The 14,454-nt window shown below is 39.5% G+C and overlaps 1 protein-coding gene and 1 long non-coding RNA gene across 9 annotated transcripts in view; one reads left to right on the top strand and one right to left on the bottom strand.

Annotated features, from left to right (window-relative positions):
- The window catches only part of LOC102384777, a 15,207-nt gene extending 6,445 nt beyond the window's left edge, over nucleotides 1–8,762 (bottom strand). The window contains exons 1-2 of the long non-coding RNA XR_324137.2: nucleotides 8,657–8,762; nucleotides 8,311–8,460 (exon numbers count right to left, since the gene is read on the bottom strand). This is a non-coding gene — a long non-coding RNA (uncharacterized LOC102384777). The remainder of the gene's footprint in view (nucleotides 1–8,310; nucleotides 8,461–8,656) is intronic.
- The window catches only part of CLCN3 (chloride voltage-gated channel 3), a 148,534-nt gene extending 137,771 nt beyond the window's left edge, over nucleotides 1–10,763 (top strand). For 5 of the 8 annotated variants that reach the window (XM_006026201.3, XM_006026202.3, XM_006026204.3 and 2 more), the window contains 3 exons: nucleotides 3,572–3,788; nucleotides 6,993–7,068; nucleotides 8,759–10,763. In XM_006026201.3, the coding sequence (XP_006026263.1) occupies nucleotides 3,572–3,788; nucleotides 6,993–7,068; nucleotides 8,759–8,917 (452 nt within the window). In that variant the 3' untranslated portion in view covers nucleotides 8,918–10,763. The remainder of the gene's footprint in view (nucleotides 1–3,571; nucleotides 3,789–6,992; nucleotides 7,069–8,758) is intronic. The other 3 variants (XM_006026207.3, XM_006026205.3, XM_006026208.3) reach the window with 1 other exon arrangement.
- Nucleotides 10,764–14,454: the final 3,691 nt, after the last annotated feature.

Below are 14,454 nucleotides of genomic sequence, written 5' to 3'. Positions count from 1 at the left end.
GCGAGGGGCCGCTTTTCCCCACGATCAGCACCAGCTTCTACCCTGTGGGCGAGCAAGGGTCAGGGCTGTGCACTGCTCCCCACCTGTACCGCAGGGCTGGGGGGCACTGGGTGTGAGTGGGCAGAGAGCCAGTGGGAGCACAGGGCCCGCATTGGTGTCCTGCGGTGGGGTGGCAGGAGCGCGGGGTCCCAGCTGGCAGGGACCCCCGGATATTCTATACCCAGCACTCTGTCCTGGTTATGCAGGGGGTCGGACTCGATGATCTATTGGGGTCCCTTCCGACCCTAACATCTATGAATCTATGACTCTATGGAGCCGAGCCAGTTCCCCCGTCCCTGCTAGTGCAGCCCAGCCCGGCTCCACAGACCCCTGCCGGCCTGTGTGCCCCTCTGGGCCCCACTGGTGCTGGCCCTGGGACATTGGTCCCAAGACACTGGGATGTTGGTCCCAAGATGGTGACCAGGGGGCGGGGTACCTGTCAAGGGGTGGGGGTACCCATGCAGCCCTTGACAGCCTGCCAAAACTGGGTAAGCGGCCCTTCGCCGAAAATAATTGCCTGCCCCTGTCTTAAATACACTGATTTCAAGTGTGCATTTTTGAATGTTCGGGTCAGATTGAAGCATTGAAAAAAAGATTAATTTAAATGGACATCTTCCCTACTGTTGTACTTACCTGTAACTGAAAGACTAGAGAAAAATAAGTAATTTTAAATACATTTTTCAGTTTGTTCAATTTATGCAAAATTCACGTCCCTGTGCAGTGGATAAGTACAAAGCCATGGGACATACATGAAGGTGAATATCAGCCTGTGTGTGTGAGACAATGTTTTGTGTATATTCAGTGTCCTTTTTTTTTATTCATTGTGAAACTTTTACAAGGAGCAGGGAACAGAATAGTAGTATTGAGGATTTAGTGATTATAAAATACTAAAATGTGGTGGGGAGTTCTGTGTGTTCCAAGATGTATCTGAAAATACATTGACACTTGAAATCAACTCTTTTTTTTATGTGGATAAGTGTCCCTTCAGCAGGGATACTGGGGGAAGATACTCTGACATTTCCTTCCCTTCCCGCCCCAAACAAACTGTCAGAAAGAAGACTGTCATTAAGATAAAGCGTTCTGCCTAGTCTTGTTTTATGTATGACATACAGGCGGGAGTCAAATGTATTTCAAAATATAAATATCAAACTATTGTGAATTTCATTCACATTTTCACATAATACTAGTTTATAAGCAAAGAGCTGTATGTCGATAATGGTCTCTTTCAGGTAAACCTCATCTTAACCTTTTAAGTTGCAAAGTGAAATTACTAGTCTTGACCTGGGACTGTATATTGAGAGAATTTACTTTGGGGTGTGGCGAGGCTGCTTATGTCCAGAAATGATTGAAGGCTGACGGGGAAAGAAAAATCTGATTCAAACACAGGATTTAAACAGACACAAGTGCAAAAAAACCCAACTTTCTGAGCAGCTGCTGATCAAGAGTCTGGTATAACTAACAATTACATGACAGCATTGGCACAATTACAGGCTGGTTACTGCACAAGACTGAACTCTTTATAAGCATTTCTTCAGTACAGTAGCCTGATATATTCTTCCTCCATGTTAGATGTGCTTTTCCTTTGTTGTAAATCAAAGATATCAAACTCATCAGGCCCTGTGAGTCAGATGAGTGGCGCAAGGACAGTCTGTGTGCTGCATTTGATCTTACTGACTGGCCCTGTGTGCCGGATCCAGAACGCGGGGCCAGTATGAGGCAGGCACCAAATGCAGAGTGCACGTCAGTCCGGTCCTGCGTGCCACATGTAGTGTGTGCACCGGACTGGACCTATGCACCACATGCATTTTAATTATTTCTGCAAGCTGTATCAAGGAGTGAAAGAGGGCCGCACCCAGAGAGTGGTGGTGGATGGGTCATTTTCAACCTGGAGGGATGTGGGCAGTGTCCTCCTGGGCTCGGTCCTCGGACCCGCACTGTTCAACATCTTCGCCAGTGACTTGGACGAGGGGATAAAAAGCACCCTGTTCAAATTTGCTGATGACAGTAAAATGTGGAGGGATGTGGGCATGCTAGAAGGGAGGAATAGGCTGCAATTGGACCTGGACAGGTTACAGGGGTGGGCAGATGAGAACAAGATGGGTTTCAACACTGACAAGTGCAAGGTGCTGCACGTGGGGAGGAAGAACCAGCAGCATACCTACAGGCTGGGGAACTCCCTTCTCGTCAGTGCAGAGGTAGAAAAGGATCTTGGAATCCTTATTGATGCCAAAATGAACATGGGCCAGCAGTGTGGGGACACGGTCAGGAAGGCTAACCGCACCTTGTTATGCATCCACAGATGCATCTCAAGCAGGTCCAAGAAGGTGATCCTCCGCCTCTATGCAGCACTGGTCAGGCCACAGTTGGAGTCCTTCATACAGTGCTGGGCGCCGCACTTCAGGAGGGATGTGGACAACATGGAGAGGGTCCAGAGGAGGGCCACCCACATGATCAGGGGGCAGCAGAGCAGGCCCTACGGGGAGAGGCTAAGGGACCTGAACCTGTTCAGCCTCCACAAGAGAAGGCTGAGGGGGGATCTAGTGGCCTGTTACAAACTAGTCAGGGGGGACCAGCAGGCATTGGGGGAGTCCCTGTTCCCCCGAACACTACCAGGAGTGACTAGAAATAACAGTCACAAGCTGGCAGAGGGTAGATTCAGGCTAGACATCAGGAGGCGCTAGGTCACAGTCAGGGCAGCTAGGACCTGGAACCAATTCCCCCTACCCTGGGGATCTTTAAGAGGAGGTTAGACGAACACCTTGCCGGGGTCGTTTGACCCCAGTACTTTTTCCTGCCATGGCAGGGGGTCAGACTTGATGATTTGCTCAGGTCCCTTCCGACCCTACCAACTATGAAACTATGAGAAATGGAGGCTGCTTTTCCCATTTGATGTGATCTCCCCACTCCAGTCTGAGTGCTCATTTGACAGAGGCTATTTGTGTTGAAAGGCATCGAGCACTTTCTTGACATACTGTAGTTAACTTTTCACATTTGTCACGATTACCTCATTCAGTCCCCCCTGACATGCTCAAAATAACATGCTTTGGCTTCAGGAGCAGCAGGATGTGGCAGCCATAAGACAGTTGCATATAGAGCACAGTACTGAGGCAGTCCTCCCACTCTTTAAGAAGTCTGCCTGTGCACTGCACTCAGATAGCAGCTGTCCACTGCTTACAACATGATTAAGTAGCATGCAAATTCCATAATTGGTAGAAAAAAAAAGATGTATTCTACTGCGTGCCAGCATGTATATCTGAAACCTTTACTAGGTCCCACTAACAACAGAGTACAGGTAGAGTTGTATAGTAGATGTCACATCTTCTAGTCTCTGCATAGTGCATCTTGTTGGAGAGAAAAATGACTGAAAAACACCAATCAGAGTAGAGTCCATAGGATAAAATGTGTTGAAATCTGATGACTTGAGTGGTATTTATAGGTTTCACCTAAATTTGCAGGTTTCATCTAAATATATTCACCAAGAATGTGCATTCTTCCTTCTGTATTAACTTTTTTTATTCTCCTTGTATTAAAGAAAGTGCTAGAAAGAAGCAAGAAGGTATTGTTGGCAGTTCCAGGGTCTGTTTTGCCCAACATACCCCATCACTGCCAGCAGAGAGTCCTCGGCCTTTGAAGCTTCGAAGCATTCTTGATATGAGCCCTTTTACCGTGACAGACCACACACCAATGGAGATAGTGGTGGATATTTTCCGCAAGCTGGGTCTGAGGCAGTGCCTTGTAACACACAATGGGTGAGTACAGGGGCAGAAATGCTTTTCATTTTGTCAGGTGTACTGCTGGTGACTAATGTAATGCTGACACCTTAAACTTGATCCCTGTGTGTTTATAGTGTAGCAAGTTAATGACTTTGTTACAGCCTGACCTAAGCAAGGGACAGCTGGCTGCTGAGTTAGAATTTAGCTGATGAATTTTAGTTGCTAACTGAAGTTGGAAAAGCCAGCCAGGTAATTGGCTGTATGTTCTGCTCCAGCAGGAACAACTCTGAAATAATATATTCCATCAGAATGACGTAGTTTGATAGATTAACGCTGGACGCTCGTATCACCTGCCAATGCAAGGGGCAAGCTCAGCTCACTTCTCTCTCCCTCTGTCTCTGCCCCTAATTCTGATATTATCAATTTGCATCCAGTTAAAAAATGGACTGCAGAGAGGAAAATCATACTTAAAAGGTGAAACAGCCTGTGATGTTTATCTTTATACAGCAGTTTCTATTGTAAACTTTAACTAATAGATGAAGCATGGCACTAGCCTGCTGCTTTTATTCTCATTGATTTCATCCTGATGCAGGGTGCAGCAATACCTAGCTTACTGTAATTAAAGTTTTGGCCTGAGCTACAGCCCCCTGTTTCTCTTGTGCACCAATAAGTAATAATTTTTTACTCATTCATTTTCCCATGCTTATGTTCTCCTCCATCAGTGCTACTAGTCCAAATCTACCATCTTTTGTTTTACAGAAAATACAAAAGGATCATAGGTTGACATTCCAGGATATTTTTTAACTGTTTTTTAAGACCAAAAGGGGGCTGTTAATGATCATCTATGCCAAGCATGGTATATTTTTCATTTCTGAGAGCAAGGGCTTCTGCAGGATTTGAACAAATTCCTTCAGCATTGTAAGCCAAGGCCATGCTTGTCAGCCAACTCAGGTCTATGCTTTTTTTTTTTTTGTTACACTTTGTCCCAATATCCCAAGAAAATGAGCAGTCATTCATAGTTTTTTTTTTAACGGTCCCTCGCTTTGTGCTCGCAGTCTTGGACGCATGGCTCTCAGGCATCTACAAGAAACAGTTTGTCAAGCAAAAACAGTCTCTGGAACAAGACAGAAGGACCAGAGTCTCTGTTTTTATTTATGCACTGCTTGTGTGTCCAGTGCTTTGGCATAGACTTTTGTTCTGCAAATGCCTGTGGGAGAAAAGGGCTTCCATACTAGCAGGAAAAAATTTGCCCACTGATCTCCATTTCCAGACTGTAGTTATGGAGTTTCAAAACCTTGGAGCTATTGTCTGGGTGTACCAGAAGCTGCATAGCTATCGGCTACTTCTGAAAGTTGAAGCCAGAACCCCCTTTAAAAAAAAATTCAAGGCATCCTTTTAAAATATTGTTTTAGAATTGATAATGTACATACATGAGAATCTGGGGACTTGGCATCCTGGTATATTTTTCTAGCTAAATAAATTAAGTCCATCTTTGGCACTGGTAAAGGACTAATAAATAGTTAATTGTAGTTGCCTCTAGACTATACCTTTTTATAAGGCAACTTCATGAGCACTTGTTCCCTTACTAAACACTACTTCATATACCTTCTGTGTGATATATGTAAAGTATAATTAATTGTAGCAGTCTAACATACTGTCCCTCTAGTATATATTAGCTTTCCTTAGTAATTCATGCTGTTTAGGGTGAATGACTATGGAAGTTAAAACTAGAGAACTGAAATGTTTGAAAGGGGCTGCATTAAACTGTTTATGTGAAAAGCCTACTGCAATAAAGTGGAAGCTATTCAGTTAAAGCAAACTTATTTCCAGGTTGATATACTCATATGGTAAAATCTATAAAACAAATGCCTTGTTAATTATGCCTCAAAATTGTCCTTGAACACAGCCATGTACTAAACAGATGGTGGAGGCTTTCTGAAATTTAAGGAATATCCTAAAATGCTTTCTCAGGGCAAGAGACTTATGGTCTATGGTCTATCAAGTATGCGTCAGCTTATAGATGCAGTTATATTCCTGCAACCAAAATGGGGAACAAAATCTGCTATACTAAGCTGTTAGAGAAGAATATTTATGTCAAGCTGACTACTACAATAAAATAGTATCCTTAGCCTCTACTTCAGTGCTCAAATGCAGGAGCCACATATGTATTAAGATGTAACTGTTAACTACGAAGAAAGCTTAACTGTTCAAAAATAATATCAAACCCTATGGTGATTTTAAGGGAATTTCTTTCATAGTAAAGTAGAAAGAAAACAAGGGTTATTTCATTAATCTGCTGTTTTGTAACTAACTGGTTTTTGTTCTCCAGCTTTAGCTGTAATCTTGTGGTATGTCGTAAGCTTACTCTCCATTACCACATATGTCCGGTTTTAAATCTAAGTGATGATATGTCAGGTAATAATGAGTTGCAAATTTACATATAGGCAGGAAGTGCTACGGTAAGCTAAATTTTGGGGAAAAGAACACTAGTAACGGAAAATTAAATGTGCTGAAAGGCCAATGTTAAGTTTCATTAAAACTAGTTTGTGTACCAACAGTGCTTTACAAACTTGGAAGAGGAAGCTTGCATTAACTTGTGCTAATGGTATGCAGAAAGGAATATTGAGATGTAGAAAGAGAGTGAGCCTCAGTTTTCACTAATTTATACCAGAGTTGTAATTCAGTGGATTTGCTCCTGATATATTCCAGGGGGAGTGGAGAATCAGATCCACTGTCTAGGGCCCCAAATGATTTTGATATAAAGTGTACCTTCAAACCTCTAACTGCTCTGACTTTCTGAAATTTTGGCCCAGATCATCTATTGTAGCAGCTTCAAATTTTAAAAGTACTCAAGATTTACATCAGATTAGAACTGTTTACTTCAAGAAGGAAAGTGAATTAAATTTCAGTTTCCTTGCTTTACTTTTCAATACTTAAATAAGCACAGACTGATATTCAGGAGGGTGAATAAGATGATGGTAAACTTACTCCAGTATCCATACTCAAGCTCTGAATATATTTCTCTGAGATTAAAACAGTTTTGTGCCATGTAATAAGCAAACTGTCACTTTGTCTGAAAGGGTGCTGACTCAGTTCATTTTTAATTTAACTATTCCATTATTAGCATTCTTGCAACCCATGTTTTTTCATTTTGTTCTATTCTAAACCTTTTTCATTATGATTGGAACTTTTTTTTAATTTGATTTCACACAGTTATTAGCATAACATGATCTGTTTCAGGATTGTCTTGGGGATCATCACAAAGAAGAACATATTAGAGCATCTCGAGCAACTAAAGCAACACGTCGAACCCTTGGTGATTAGACATATCAGATCTCATAATTAGACACGCTAGAAGTCAGGAAGCATGAAACTTGTGAACTGTTCAGTGTTCTCTTATCATGACATCAGCTGAACAACAAAATCTGTCTTTGCAACAAATGCAATCATTGTATTAAAGAGACTGTAATACAAAACTGTATCACTCATTTGTAGAAATAAAGCTGTAAAAACAGTTATACTGCTATACTAGCTTTTTACCAGCTTCACTGTTAGTCACAACATTAAAAGAAAATGATAAAAAGCTAAGATGTTTTCCAAAGGATGGCAAATCCATTTGTGATTATTTTGTTAGAGGAGAAATGGCCAGCTAGGAATATGTCTTTCTCTTCTTGATAAAAAATTTAGAAGTTTTTGTATCAACCAGTATATTCCTTGTTCTGATTTTGGTAGCTTTAAATAGCTGCCACTCAAGCCAAAAATCTTCCTTTAATCTTCTGACAACCAAACCAGAATGTGATTTGAATTTATGGCAGCATAGACCTTCCCCTGTTGTATCCCATGTATCTGCATGCTCCTAAAGAGCAGTCCTTTTATTTTTTGTTCTGAATTTTATGTGCTGCAATTCTGTCACTTGTATATGTAGCCATCAGTGTATCCCTTTATAACCTGCTACTTACATCCTGAGCCACTAAATGGCTTATAATATTTCTACTACTGACTTTGCAATTTAGATACTGGTACACTAAGATGTTGTGATCTAACCTTAGTTGTAACTTAGAAATTGTCTTAATTTGGACATTGGTTGCTCTGCTTCTGTACTAAACCTGCCCTCCAAGCTTAGTTGCTTATGTACAAAACATATTATTGCATTCACATTTTTATGCTAATATTTCACAAGTATTTCATGCCTCCTTTAATAAAACAGAACAAAATGTACTAACAAGAATAACAAGGGCAGCAGCTCATTCCTTCTGCTTTCTGCTTCTCTTGTGATATTATCCTTTAAGACAGCTTCACTCTAATATTTCACAGTTGTTTTAAAGCTATTAAGATAATTTCATAAGAGCACAGTATTTAAAATTGAAAATGTATGCATTCTTTTAAAACTAGTAGTTAATTTCCAAAGTTCTGACTTTCAAGACATAAGTAACTACTGATTAAGATTTATTCTCAGCTGTTTGTGCTCTTATGAACACAGCCACCCAACCCAAGACAATATAGTAGACTAGAAAGATCCTTTCTATTTAAAAAAAGAGGGATTTTGATTTGGTATTACCATTTTGAGCCATCAACCAATTTGTCACTTGATGGCTGGATTCAAACGTATTTTCTTTATGAAACGGGATCAATATCACTTCCTCTTCACACTTTTTTTTCTTTGTCCTTTATTACTTTTTTGTTGGCATACGTTAATCAAAATTTCATTCTGTAGAAACAAACAAAAATTAAATACAAATGGGCATGGTCTCTGCTAGTATTACTTGCATATAAGTAAAAATGGAGTGCAGTTTAGTGACCATCTGATCTGGTGTCTCAGCACTGCTGTTTTTTAACAAACCGATGGTTACTCTATTTTTATTAATCAAATGTTTCTGTTTAAATAAGAAAATCAGGATACTTACTTTGCTCCATTCCTGTCAACAAAAAGGACTTGGCTACAGATGTGTTCTGTTCTTCTCTTTTTCCTTGTAGTTTAATAGCTCTCTTCTATTCTTCCTTCACAGGCGCCTCCTTGGCATTGTAACAAAAAAAGATATCCTCCGTCATATGGCCCAGACGGCAAACCAAGACCCCGCCTCAATAATGTTCAACTGAAACCCATAGCTGAGGAGAGAGAGGAAACTGAAGAGGAGGTTCATTTGTTGAATAGCACAACACTTTAGTCGGAGAGATTCTACTAAAATCAGAAATGAGACCTGAGTGTTTGCGTAATAATGCTGTTGGAATTCAGGATTGGTCTGGGGAAGTGTGGAGAGTTAGTGGCGTTCTCCACCGAAGCATGGGGAAAGAGAACTTCTGCTGTCCTGCACTGGATGCGTTCCCTGATGTGCGATCTGCCATGATAGTGCAGTGGGAAAGCTGTATCTGAAAATGGAATTCTCCAAACCGTAACCTGTTACTTCAGCATTGAAGAGATGCATTATTAGTCCCTGTTTCTGGAGGGATCATTTTGAATTGAGCCATCTTTTGGAGACTGCAAAGTCTTGCCCATTTTACCATTGAAAACTGTTGTGTTAACTCATTAATGTATAATTATTACATGTCACCTTTCTACATTCCAGAAGAGCTTTTATTTCTCTCTCTCCTGAGCCATTAACGAAGCCTCTTTAAAACTGGTGTGCCCTTTTGAAGCAGTAGTTTCTCATATTGAGATATGCTGTGATTTACTGAGGTTTGATCACAAGAAGGGAGATTTTCTTGTGCCATTAAACGTGTAGTTTGTACATCAAGAAATCATTGGGGCAGTACAGATCCCCTGCATAAAGCAGATTGAGTAGGTAATACTTTATAAGAAGCATGTGTGAAATGTTGCAGCCAGTGTGCTGTGATTTGAGAAAAATTAAACACAGAGAAAACTTGAGTTTCAAAGGAAAAATAATGTTTTTGCTGCAGAATATATCAATAATGTGACCTGGTCTTATGCAATTTTTGTATTATTGAAAACACTATGATATATACCAATGTTGTGCGGTATAAAGAAAATACTGCTACTCTGATAGTTAAGAGCAGGAACAATTCTGTATAAGTGTATCTGATAATAATTGCATGCTGAAACACTGGAGATTTTTTCCATAAAATTAAAAATCAGTCATCTCATTTTTTCCTTTCCTACAAAAACATGTTTTACTACTGACTGGAAGTAAGAAATGTAAATCATAACTTGCACTAAATGTATATTTTTTTCTTGAAATTTTACCATTCTTTATTTATATTTTTATGGATTAAAATCTATTAAATACAAATCAGTTAATATCTCACATAACTAACTCTACCTTTTTAATGTGATTTTGTAGAATAATTCAAAATCCTCCACAAATTATGGAGGGTTGGGCAAAAGTTTACAGCTGGATAAAAGGGGTTTAAGAAAAAGAAATTAACTCTGATCCATCATGCACATAATAGTATTTTCAAGCTTGACTCACTGCCATAAACTTGACGTTTCCATTTGTTTATGATCAGAGAACTGAAACAGTAAAATGATAAATCCTTTTTTTAAACACTGTAGGGTTTTAAAAATAAGACAAAAATAATGGTAATTGTTTGGACTTTTTTTCAGGAATCTAGCAATGCTCTGGCTGAAATTTCTGATGAAACATAGCCTTTGGGGTGGGGAAGGGGAAACCTATTACTTGAACTGTTGGGTAGGAGCTCAGCTGCAGCAATGCACCCTTGATAGCAGGATGACTGACAAATTTCATATCCTCCTGGCTTTTTTTCTTTTTGGAAAATCTACTTTAACTACTAGCTGAACATGTTCACTTATTGACATAAAGAAAAGGTGACACCCTAAGGTATCGTGCCCCAAAATGTAAGACTGTTGTTGGAACAATTAAAATTTCTGGTTGGGAATAATGTCTCGGAATATTCATCTCAGTGGGTGCAGCTAAATATGCACATTTACTGCACAGTAACCAAAACTACTGCACAGTACAGGTGCATGTCTATATGTGCACGTCCATACTGTGCAGTAAATATGGCAACTTAGACCAATTTGAGTGTAAATTTGATGCCTGCATTATGCAGGCATCAAATTTATGCCTAATTACTGCACAGTAATGCACATGTAGAGATCTTATTGCGCAGTAACACTGTGTGTGTGGACTGACTTGGGGCTAACTTTAGTTCCAAGTCAGTCCACACACAGCATTAATGCGCTTTAACGCCTGCATGTGTAGACGCTGACCTATTCCCATTTACTGCTGAGTAATTTACTGCACAGTAAATTTAAGCTGGCATAAATGCACGTGTAGACATGCTGTGTGTGTAGCTTAGACTTTGATACAGTTGCTTCCTAATATCAGTATACCCATGAGACTGCAAAAATAAAACAGGTAAAAATACCTAAGACTCTTAGGTGTTTCTAAAGCACTCATCACTATCATCTCAAAAGCCCTTACTCAGCAAAATACTTAGCATATGCTTATCTTTAAATATACTAATACTCCAGTGGAAGTAGACAGAGCTACTGGCATGCTTAAAGATAACAAACATGGCTACAAGATTTTCTGAATTATGGCCGAAGTGCTCATTACAATTCAATTAATGTTTAAACCCTGCTATTTTTCATCTCTTGCACCTTAGTTTGGCAGAATGCATGGCACTTCCCTGCAGCACCTACTGCACTCTGATTTCAGTTGGTTTGGAATGATAGCAGGGAACCGACCTGTGGTTAAACTTGTGATTTTGCAAATAACTAGTGTTTTTTTTTAAATTTGGAGCCAAAGCTTAGTGGACCAAATTTTGCTCCACTACAACTCTGTCAGTCTGGAATTGCTTCATAAATTTCTGTGAGTCCCTAGAGTTGAAACCAATGTAACAGAGACAGTAAAAGGCGTCTTAGCTAATTATCATCACCGCCTAAAACATGTTACTATTCTTTAAAGCAGAAGAGCATAGCATCCTTCCTTATATTGTTTTTAAGTAGTTCAAGCTCCCCGATTTCTGTTGGTCTTTATCATAGGACGCTGCACTGACTGTTCTGCATGAAGTGAAATACAGTTCACGCCCTTACTGTGTCTTATTGTTTTAAAATATAGACTCAAGTACTGCATTTGTGTTTTGCTGATTCCATGGGTTTCTATTCACTGTTCTTACCAGCTAAGCTTTCCTTAATGACATACAAGACACATCCCACCGGGTCATTGATATTGAAGTAAGTGTGCCTGTGCTATTCAACAAAAAGGTTCATTTTCTAATGAAAAACTTCCAGAGCCTTATTCAGGTTACTAATTTGAACAAACGTGGTTATACGGAGGGTGGGGGGTGTCAGCACCTTTTTTTTTTGAGAGAGAGAAAAAAACAACAAAACAGTTCAGTTCCTGGTTCATGAAGAATGCATAATTTGTTAATCTGTGATGTTGCCTAGAGCTGTATTTAATATTGATCTTAATGTTTTTATTTATAATAGTGTGATAGAGCTGAGTATCATTACAGTAAATATTCTGATTACTGTGATGATTTAATCATAAACATATTAAAAATTTCTGTATGATCATTTTTGTTTGACTTTTAATTGTCACATTCTATCAAACAACATTGCAGGCGTTTTCCCCTCTGAATTTGACATACCACATGTGTGGAAGTGTACTGCTTCCCCAAAAGAAAACTAGCAGCAAGCAATTTACATATGAAAAAGCACCCATGAACTTGTAAAACCACAATGAATAAGACATCAGCTTGTTGTGCAGTTTTGCAATTACTCAATTTAGGAGGCAAACAGTTCAGTGCTAATATATGAATTTCCAAATGTCCATTTTTTAAGAGTGATTTAAGTGTAATAATAAAAGTTTGCTTCCTGAATATTAACGTAGTATCTTAAAGCCACAGTTCTATAGTTAAAGCACGGTGCAGCTTCACTACTTTTACTCTCAAACAATATTCATTAAAATATACACAGTGGAAGTGTCTACATATGCACATTTAATTGCACATTAGCCCAATTTAAGGCACATTAAGGGTGCGAGTCTACAAGTGCGTACCCTTAATGCACTTTAAAAATTATTCAAGTCTAAATTTGATACCTGCATAAAGCTTTATGCAGGTATCAAATTTAGGCTTGAATCATTTTTAAAGTGCATTAAGGGCACGTACTTATATGCACGCGCACGCACTGCATAAAGCAGGTATCAAATTTATATGCGAATAGCTAAGTCACATTAGCAAACGTAGGCGTGCTAATGCACAGTGGTGTGTGTCCATTGACTTAGGACTAACTAATTTTCCTTAGTGTGTGCATGTGTGGACGTGCACCTAAATCACCTTAATACGCATTAGCCAGTTTAGGCGCACATAAAAGCATGTGTAGACATGCCCAGTGAGGAGCAAATGAAGGCATCTAGTACTAAGTGAAGGATTATTTTTCCTCACTAGTTTGTCAGTTGAACTGTTTACAGGCAGATGTTTCTTATTTCCCCTAAATGCAGCCCTGAAAGTTTTTCCTAATGGAAGCTGGAAAATCCATAGGAAAGGCTCCTGTCCTGCAAAGATCTTTAGGTGCTGGGAATAGTTCTGTTCAATTACTTTGTTGAAACTACTTGCAAGACATGCAGTTAAGCAGGTAAGTCTTTGCAGAATTGCAGCTTAAATAAAGGTGGCAGGTTTTTGCCTACACTTTCAGGAAAGTTCATCTGCTGTCTGCACAAACAGAACAATTCTGAGCCCACTCAGAAGCCTAGGTATACTAGACATACATACAAGTGTTTGAAGTGTCTTTACAGTGTGTTTGAAGTGTATTTACGGTGTAACAAGAGTCTCCAAGAATATTATGATGCATCATCTCTCTGATTTGTGTCACATTAGTTCGCTTTTCAAGAGTAGTAGTTACAGGTCACCTTCCTATCTAAAGTGTAAACTGAATTTTTGCTGACTCAGACATCATTATGATAAGTAATATTCTAATTACTGATTTAAGTGATGCATGAATTGCAACAGAAACCTAATTGCTCTTCTACAGCTGTGCTGACTCAACATAGGTAGCAGGAGCAGAAACTTACTATGGGCATCCTCTTTTATGATTGAATACTCCCAGAGAGCCTCAAGAGAGTTCTGTTTGATGTTTTTTAAAGCATAATAGCAAGATACAGTCATACAGTTAAGGTACTGCAAAACGTTATACTTACAGCAGGAAAAAACAGCATCAGACACATTAGCTACATAACAGTAGACATGTATCAAGTGCATAAACTCCTTTCTTTCAAAAAACAAATCGTGGAAAGAAAAATAATGTATGACTCTATGTTGGCAAAAAGTCATGAAATGCTTTGTATTTTCTACAACAGGGGCAGGCAATTATTTTGACTGGAGGGCCACTTAAGTTTTGTTGAGCTGTCAAGAACCACAAAGGTAGTTCTGCCCCTTGACAAGTGGCCTACCCCCTGGTTGCCATCTTGGAACCAGAAGTCCTGCCCCCTAACCTCTGACCCTGGGCCCCGGAAGTACTCTGTTTGGCAAAGGGGTTTGTCATCTTGGAACTAGAAAAAAACCAAATTATATTCATAAAAATCAAACAACATTTGATTTTGAAAAATATTTTTGTCCTGATTTATGTGTGTGTGCATAGTGTACATAGAGGTGATTGCATAATAGCTTAAAATGAAGTTTTTTATTTGTATATTGTGGGAGGGGGGGTATGGAAGGGTGTGGGGGGAACAGGTGGGTTGGTACAGGGCTTGTTGGGGATTGTGGGTATGTGTGTGGAGTG

Source organism: Alligator sinensis, unplaced genomic scaffold, assembly GCF_000455745.1.
Source record: "Alligator sinensis unplaced genomic scaffold, ASM45574v1 scaffold512_2, whole genome shotgun sequence".
In the NCBI taxonomy this organism is placed as follows: Eukaryota; Metazoa; Chordata; order Crocodylia; family Alligatoridae; genus Alligator; species Alligator sinensis.
The sequence above is the reverse complement of the archived record's forward strand: the minus strand, read 5'-3'. Positions and strand labels throughout refer to the sequence as shown.